Source organism: Salvelinus sp. IW2-2015, linkage group LG22 (assembly GCF_002910315.2).
Source record: "Salvelinus sp. IW2-2015 linkage group LG22, ASM291031v2, whole genome shotgun sequence".
Lineage (NCBI taxonomy): Eukaryota > Metazoa > Chordata > Actinopteri > Salmoniformes > Salmonidae > Salvelinus > Salvelinus sp. IW2-2015.
In genome coordinates, this window is record NC_036862.1 from 7,385,523 (window position 1) to 7,394,919 (window position 9,397).

General features: G+C 44.5%; 1 protein-coding gene across 2 annotated transcripts in view; it reads right to left on the minus strand.

Moving 5' to 3' along the window:
- The window catches only part of LOC111949469 (sodium channel regulatory subunit beta-4), a 30,706-nt gene that overhangs the window by 5,767 nt on the left and 15,542 nt on the right, over positions 1-9,397 (minus strand). Inside the window, exons 2-5 of one of the 2 annotated variants that reach the window (XM_023966682.2) lie at positions 2,819-2,982; positions 2,400-2,619; positions 1,615-1,744; positions 1,329-1,395 (exon numbers count right to left, since the gene is read on the minus strand). In XM_023966682.2, the coding sequence (XP_023822450.1) occupies positions 1,347-1,395; positions 1,615-1,744; positions 2,400-2,619; positions 2,819-2,982 (563 nt within the window). In that variant the 3' untranslated portion in view covers positions 1,329-1,346. The remainder of the gene's footprint in view (positions 1-1,328; positions 1,396-1,614; positions 1,745-2,399; positions 2,620-2,818; positions 2,983-9,397) is intronic. The other variant, XM_023966681.3, reaches the window with a different exon arrangement.

A 9,397-nucleotide genomic window follows, 5' to 3' on the forward strand; every position in this document is an offset into this window, starting at 1 on the left:
ATCTTTATAAACGGAGACAAATTTGACCCTAACAATTACAGAGGCATTTGGGTGAACAGTAACCTGGGAAGGTTTTCTGTAGTATTATAAATGTAAGACTTCCTTAATAAGCACAATGTCTTGAGTAAAAGCCAAATTGGATTTATACCAAAACATAGCACAACTGATCAAATTTACACCCTACACACACCTGATAGAGATAAACATGTCCACCAAAATATACCAAAATATACGCTTGCTTTATCGACTTCCAAAAGCATTTGATTCTATTTGGCTACAGGACTGTTCTAACAAGTTATTGAAAGTGGTGTAGGGGGTAAAACATAGGACATAATTAAATCAATGTATACTGGCAATACGTGCAGCATTAAAATTTGGCAAGAAAATAACAGAATACTTTACCAGGGGCGGGGCCTTCGTCAGGGTTGCAATCTGAGCCCTGCACTCTTCAATATTTACATCAACGAATTGGCCACTATTCTAGAAAAATCCTCAGCCCCTGGTGTCAGTCTCCACAATTCAGAAGTTAAATGCCTACTCTTCGCAGATGACCTATGCCTGCTGTCACCCACAGCACATGGCCTACAGCAGAGCCTGGACCTGCTAGAGCAGTACTGCCAGACCTGGGCCCTGGCAGTAAACCCCAAAAGACTAAAATAATGATTTTCCAGAGAAGATCCAGATCTCAGGGAATTAGACCAAAGTTCTCAATTGGTACAAATTATATAGAGTACTGCACACACTACAATTACTTAGGTTTAACAATAAGCTCAAATGGACACCTTAATGAGGCAGTGAATGAACTGAGAGAGAAAGCACGCAGGGCATTCTACGCAATTTAAAAGCAAATTCAAATTGAAATACCTATTCAAATTTGGCTAAAACTAATTGAATATGTCATTGAACCAACTGCACTTTATGGCAGCGAGGTGTGGGGTCCACTTGCAAAACAAGATTTCATCAAATGGGACAAACACCCCATTGAAACCCTGCATGCAGAGTTCTGTAAGATTATCCTACATGTCCAGAGGAAAACTACAAACAATGCATGCAGGGCAGAATTAGGCCAATATCCACTAATAATAAAAACTCAATAAAGAGCAATTAAGTTTTGGAAACATCTAAAATACAGTGACCCCCTCTCATATCATTACCAAGCCCTGCAATGCCAAGAGCTGAGCAAAGAAAAGAGTCCCCTCATCCAGCTGGTCCTGGGGCTGTTCACAAACCTGTTCTACTAACACACTGAAGCCTCAGGACCAGAACATCCAATCAATCAGAATAAACCAAATTACAACACAGTCAAAACAAAATAAAGGCATGCATACCAATGTTCCATGACAGTTTCAAAGGGGGGAGGCTGTAGCCGAAGAGCTGTCGGTTCGAATCCCAGCGCTGACGGGAAAAATGTGAAGGGGGTGAGCTGGCAACCAGAGGGTTGCTGGCATTAATATCTCAGATGCCCTTGAGGAAGGCACTTAACTCCCAAACAGCTCAACGGGTGCCACTCTGTGGCCCTGTGCTGCTCCCAGCCTGCAGCCGCACACACTCATATAATACATACTAACTGCATACTCTGCCATCACTTATACACCTGAGTTGTGAATCACTTACTTCTTCTCTGCAGACTTTTTTAGGATGAGGAGCACCACCGTCTTTGTCACCATGACAACAATGATCAAGCCAATGACTCCGCCAACGACAGACACGATGATGGTGGTTACGGTATTGTCAACCACTTTCACTGGGGAGAGGAGGTGGATAACCAGAGAGCGGGTGGAAGGGAGGAAGGATTGGTGAGAGGATGAGAGGGTTCAATAAGATGAGTATTCAGCTGTTTCCCTATAATGACAGTCAGGTGGACGTTCTATCTGGGAGAATATGAAGAAGTCATTTGATGCAGATCTTTGACGTCATGCGTCAAAGATCTGGTGTATCTGTAAAACATTCAAGAAAAAACAAATTTGGCAAACATCTTTTACCAGGCGACGATGAGAGAGAAGGAGGGAAGGATAGAGGAGGTGTGGATCCGTCTCACAACCACAGCGCTGGGAGATCAATTGATCCGCTCATGAGGAGATAGGATACATTTCCATATAGCTTTTACCTCCAAGGAATCGATTCTAGTGCATACTGTGTATACGCTGCAAGCAACACATTCGGTTGGACAATAAATAGATGATGCTGCAACATAACACTTGACCATGGAACTGATATCAGGGTATTCTTGAGCCATTATACAATGTGGAACTTAGACACATGACAAATGAAGCAGATATTTACCCCTACTTCCACTTGAAGACATCAACAAGACTGGTGGCTGGGTGGCCTAAACCTAAAGTAGGAAGATGTTGCCAATGGGTATGTCGTATGCAATCAGGGAGTGTGCAGTGTCTTACATTCATCCACCACGAACAGGGTGAAGATGGCGCTGTGGTTGCGGTTCTTCTCCTTGGGGTTCCGGGCGAAACAGGTGTACTCTCCCTCGTCCTCGAAGGTCACGTTGAAAAGCAGGATGGAGATGTTGTTGTGCTTACTGCTGCCCACAAACTCTATCCGCTCCTGGTACACCTGCACCCGTGGTTCCACACCTTCTATAGGGATCACAGCCTCACACAGCTGGAGAGGAATAGGGAGGGGYGAGAGGAGGAGGAGAAGAGGAGGGAGTGGAAGAGGGATAGGGAGAACGGGAGGAAGAGAGAGAGGAGGAATGGAGAACAGGGGTGAGGGGGAGAGATGTTGAGATATGAGTGGGAGGTCACGTTGCTCATTGAGGGGGTGTTGGTGAGGGAGGTGACCGTGTCAGTCGGTGTCGTGCCTTCGCCATGGTGCCGTTGTCGTTGTAGTGCCAGTTGAAGTAGAGGTTCTTGATGCCAATGCAGCTGGAGTAGATGCAGGGTAACAGCACCGTGCTGCCGTTCATCGCCTCCATGAAGGGCACCTTCCCCACTGACACCTCCAGCGCCGAAGCACACCATACCCCTGGAAGGGACGGAGGAGGGAGGGAAGGAGAGAGAGAGAGAATATGATTAGATTTGTAAGTAAACAATTTGGGATTCAATGATTTGGCACACTGGAAGAGAGAAATTGAAATGCTCTACAGAGAGAGAAAGTGAGAATGAGGAAGAGAAAGAGTGATGACATCATTTGTTTTTCACCAACAGCAGAAGCCTACATGACTGTTCTTCTCTTATCTCCAGCTATTTTTATAGTGGCCTGGCTGTTAAACAGCTGTTAGTATTATCACTTACCCAAAGAGCTGACACTGGGGCACAATACACACAGGTGTGTACATACATACACACCTCAACTAGCTCTCACAGTCTCACGTCAGAATTAGATGTTCATCCATGTTTCTCAAAATTCAAAGTTGTTGCAAAGGTCAAATATCAAAGTATTTAAGGTTAAGTATAGGCATTAACTCTGAAATCTTAAGGTTAGGCATTAACTCTGGATGGTTAAGGTAAGGGTTAAGGTTCGGTATAGGCTTAAAACAAAAATCTCAAAAATGACTTTCTATTGCTGAATTTCAACTTGCAACGTGGAATCGCTCTAGCAAATCAAATCAAAACCGAAACCTTCAGCGCTCACTGTTGCCCCTAGCGGCCGGTTTCCACGTCGTCGCCCAATGTCCTCAGACATGGACGGATGTCGAATACTGATTTGTGTAAACGGGTGACCTGGCTGGTCAACCTAGGCCAAAATAGCCCTCATGTGTGTTTGTTTGTGTGTTTGAGTGTGTGTCCATCACGAGTCAACATGCCTCCCTAATCAAAGCATCCAGCGTGATCTCCAAAATATTTGAGTCCTTTCTATTCTACTGCATCCAAATCAAGTAGCCTATTCAAGTATGTTTCCAAGGGAGAGCGAGTGAAAGAGTGGGAAAGCAAAAAGAGAAAAATAATGGACGGATGTGTGTGGGTGGGTGGGTTGAAGGAGGAGGGACAGAGAGAGAGAGGGAGAGAAAGAGAGCGATAGAGAGTGGAGGAGGAAAAAGAGACAGAGAGACAGGGCCAGTTGTTTTCTGTCTGGTCCTGTGGGCCATGCAGTGCAGCACGCTGCAGCACGGCGGGCGGTGGTATTCTCACCACGCGGCTTGGCGTCAGCGCTGAGAGGACTGCACAGGGGCTATTTTTAAATCCTCTCGTCCCATCTCAATATTTCATTCTGGGAAAGAGATAGTGAGTGTGTGTGCTGGGTGTATGGGCCTGTAAACAACCCTGTGGTACGAGTGAGTGTGTTGTTTGGACGGTAAATGACTGAAGACTGTAGTACTGCAGTCACACCAGCCTTGCTCAACATGGAAATAGATCAGATCAGGAGAACCAAGCAATCCCATCAGCCAATTACCCCAGCTCAGCCCAGCCCCTGCGTTACCAGTGGCTGGTAATTAAAGAAATGAATGTGTTTGTACTTGGCCAATATGTTAACACACTGTGATGTGATCATAACTGCCAATAGACGGGTGGGTTGGTAGCCTGGGTACCAGTCTGTTTCTGCTAACATTCCACTTCACACAGACGGAGTGCAAGGAGTGGAATGTCAGCAGAAGCAGACTTGCACCCAGGCTAGTGGGTTGGCAACGCCACGACAAAAAGGAAAAAGGCTCTGCATTGTTGTTACTCTGATCAGTCAGATAGCTAGCAACAATGACTGGAAGCATGAATGCAGATGGCTTGTTTCAGCTAGCTAATGGGGCGTGCAAAGCAAGAGCCCCCACGTTAAATCATCAACATACTTCTTCTCATTATATTTTTTCATTTGCACGCTATTCCTCTTACACCATTTAATCTAGAAATGTCATTCAAACTTCAAAACGTGCAGACTGGTCTGGACTGAGTTGCTTGTATAAAACGTTACGATATAATTGATACTTTTTAAGCTACAAAACTTTTTGTCTTTTCTTTTGTCCTCCATCCACTTTCAAAGGATTTCCTCCACATTCTAAAGGCCTCATTGTGACATCATCACTTTCAACTTTCCATTCACTGTAAATGCAACAATTACGAGGGCGTGTGGTATGGCCAATATACCACAGCTAAGGGCTGTTCTTAAGCACGACGCAACACGGAGCGCCTGGATACAGCCCTTAGCCGTGGTATATTGACCATATATATTGACCAAACCCCCGCGATGCCTTACTGCTAGTATGAACTGGTTACCAACGTAATTAGAGCAGTTAGAAATACATGTTTTATCATACCCGTGGCATACGGTCTGATATACCATGGCTGTCAGCTAATGAATATTCAGGACTTGAACCATCCAGTTTATAATGCAATTTTTGACACAAATCAGCTACGTTGGCCACTTTGCCAAGACAACAACTGCTTTTCAAATCTGAAATTGGAACATAATGAACTGTTACCAATCTATCGACACCAATCTAACTGCCTTAATACATTTCCCCAAACTTTTTCCAAACTACCGCTTTGACCACTCCACCAACAAGTCAGACAAAACTTAGAGCATATTAAATCTTCTTCTACCTCTCTGATTTTGAAATCTGAAAACAGAACAGGAATAGCTGCTACCAATCAATATGTGGAGCTCTTTTAGTAACCCATCGACTGCTTTTATTAAAGATGCAGTAACGTCAGAAGCTAGCTGATTCATTACTTATCAACAACAGCTGTAAATATCAATACAACTACATCACATTTTGAAATTAACTTTCCTGTCTTTGTCTAACAACAGCATTATGAATCTAGCAAAGCAGTTGTGTGGGTCAGAGTGCAGTATTAATTTAGTTCCATAGCACAAATGTTTGCTAGCATGTTTCTCAAACTGGCTTTAGCCATGGAGGGAGCAGGCCTGCTAAGGCAACTGTTGCCTAGCAACATGTGCCTCGGAGGGAGACAAACATCTACATGGCACGACAAATTCCCATGATTTGTGAATCTGTTTTGGACCGAACAGCTAGCGTTAAGATTTCTAATGCTTCCCTGGTCTGGGCGACCTGCAATGATACAGTGAAGATCTCGAATGCTCACTAGCTTCGTCCTCATTCTCAGGATCGTGCGCCGTGCTATAAATACCTGGCTAGTTTGCCTCTCTGTAAAGAGAATGGTGGGCTGTACGTTGATCCTTCTGCTCTGATTGGATAGAGCGAAGCTGTTACCACAACCACACAACTATTGACCACAACTACTGACCACAATTACTGACCACAACCACACAACTACTGACCATATCCACACAACTACTGACCACAACTACTGGCCACTACTGACCACAACTACTGAATAAAACTAACTGACCACAACTACAGACCGTAACTACTGACCACAACCACTGACCACAATCACATAACTACTGACCACAACTACTGCCCACTACTGGCCATAACAACTGACTAGAATTACTGACCACAACTACTGGCCACTACTGAGCACAACTACAGCTACTGAACCACACAACTACTGACTACAACTCCTGACCAAAACTACTGACCACAATCACTGACCACAACTACTGATCACAACCACACAAGTGACCACGCAATTACTGAAAAACCCAACTACTGACCACAACCACACAGCTGCTGATGACAATGTATTTGAAAGACAAAGAATTTATTTATTGGGTAAAATTAATGTATGCAGAGGAAAAATAGTTTATGTTGTCAATAATGAATTGATTGTAAGCCAACCCTGTCTGTTACGACAGGAGTGTTCACATTTCCGCGGGTGCCACGGCTCTGTGATCCACAGAGAGGTGATGATGATGCACAAAAATAAGATGTCTTCATGATGGGAAGCTGGGAGGGGGTTTTGTGTGTCGAAGGATGGTGGCTGCAGTGGTGGATGGTTGTGTTTGTGTTTGTAGAAAATGCATTCAACTTGTTAGTGGCATTGATCTATTTCCTTTTTCTATACTGAACAAAAATATATATGCAACATGTAAAGTGTTGGATCCCATGTTTCATAAGCTAAAATGAAAGATCCCAGAAACATTCCATACGCACAGAAAGCGTATTTCTTCAAAATTTTGTGCAGAAATTTGTTTACATCCCTGGTAGTGAGCATTTCTCCTTTGCCAAGATAATCCATCCACCTGACAGGTGTGGCATATCAAGAAGCTGATTAAACTGCATGATCATTACACAGGTGCACCTTTTGCTGGGGACCATAAAAGGCCACTCTAAAATGTGCAGTTTTGAGGGAAATTGCAATTGGCATTCTGACTGCAGGGATGTCCACCAGAGCTGTTGTTTAGATAATTTAATGTTAATTTCTCTACCATAAGCCGCCTCCAACGTAATTTTAGAGAATTTGGCAGTATGTCCAACCGGCCTCACAACCGCAGAGCACGTGAAACCACACCAGCCCAGGACCTCTACCTCCGGCTTCTTCACCTGTGGGATCATTTGAAACCAGCCACACGGACAGCTGATGAAACAGAGGAGTATTTCTGTCTGTAATTAAGCCCTTTTTTAGGGAAAAACTCACTCTGATTGGCTGGGCCTGGCTCCCCAGTGTGTGGGCCTATGCCCTCCCAGGCCCACCCATGGCTGCGCCTCTGCCCAGCCATGTGAATCCCATAGATTAGGGCCTACTTAATTTATTTCAATGGACTGATTTTCTTATATGACCTGTWACTCAGTAGAATTGTTGAATGTTGCGTTTATATTTTTGTTCAGTCTACTGTAATTCATTGCAGATCAATAGAACATTTGCTGTGCCAATGAATGGCAATACAGTCTCAAATGACAAGATATTGACTGAAAAAGGTTGTTTAATTAAAAGAGTTGTCCTTGGCTGTGATTGAACAGCTATTTTAAAGCAACTTGCTATGAAAAACAATTAACAATTCAACAGATCATTAATTGCACCGATTAACTGAGGCAATTACCACATTAGATCATACTTTATGAATATCCCATCTGAAATCTACCCCTAGCTCCTATCCCCTAGCCACTAACACCTAGTCCCTAGACTCTAGATATTTCAGTCCAAATAGTCTCGGTCATATTTAAATTGCATCTGAACTCTAACCCTGTCATCCGCATTGTGTAATCAATATGGTGTGAATTCCACCTAGAGGGCTAGMTGGAGCTATTGGCATATAGTTTATACCCATCCAATCCACTGTCACATCTTGACAGATTGTTCTTTTTACTGGGCCGCTGTGGTTGAGAATGACAGAGGTAGAGAATGACAAAGGCTAGCATCAATCACACTTCAGCAGAGGGAGAATGAGCGAGGGGTACCTGAGAGAAAGCTGGCGGATGCAAAACAAACTAAGCTCCCTATTTTGTACTACATGTTTGCCTTCCCTGGTAATCTCCCTTCCCTATTTCTAGGGATGCACATGCATAGACATACGGTGCACACAAACACTTGCACGCACGCACACTTCCCTGGTCAGCATCGCAATATGTCCCTCCCTCCCTTTCTCTCTCTCTCTCTGTCCTTTCTCTCTCTCTCTCTCTGTAATGCAGCAGAGAAATGCTGCAGCGGCTCAATATATCCTGTTTCTCTCTCTGCCTCCTCTCTCTCTCTCTCTTACTGGCACTCTATTTCCCTCCTCTTTGTCCCATACTCTCTGTTCATCTACTCCTCATCTTTACACAATTCATAGGAAACCGTTTTGTGGTGTTGTTGATGTTGGCCCTCAAGGGCTCTGAGGCAGCTATAAGCTGTGTGATGCCAGTGCTGGGCTAGCTAGGTTGGGGACAGCACGGCCGGTCAGTCACGTGTGTGTGTGTGCTGTGGGTCCCTGGAGGGCAGGACAGAACTAATCTCTCAGTGGTTTTGATTAAAGAACCACTTTTCTGCTCACCAGTCTCGACTGCCTGCCTGCTGCCTGGCAAATATATTACCTCCCATCACTTTGTCACACACACACACACACACACACAATCTTTTCCTCTAAGAGAGAGAGAGAGAGAGAGAGAGAGAGAGGGAGAAAGAGAGAGAGAGGAAAGAGAGAAGAGAAAGAGAGAGGGAGAAAAGAGGAGAGATGAGAGAAGGGAGAGAGAGTAGAGAGAGTGAGAGTGAGAGTGAGAGATGAGAGGAGAGAAAGAAGGGAGGAGAGAGAGGAGAGAGGAGAGCAGAGAGAGAGAGAGAGAGAGGAGAGAGAGAGAGAGAGAGAGAGTAGAAGAGGGAGAGAGATAAACGAGCAGAGAGAGAGAGAGAGAGAGTAGAGTAGAGAGAGAGAAGTAGTAGTCTAGAGAGAGCAGAGAGAGAGATGAGGAGAGAGAGAGAGAGAGAGACAGAGAGAGAGAGAGAGAGAGAAGAGAGAGAGAGAGAGAGAGAGAGAGAGCGAGAGAGAGAGAGAGAGAGAGAGAAGAGGCTTCCCGTGGACTGGTGTGTTTTGTTTAATAGAGAAGGCGTGACTCCTCGTCCATTAGCCATGGACTCGCATACTGGGTTTAGTCTGGTTGATTGGATTT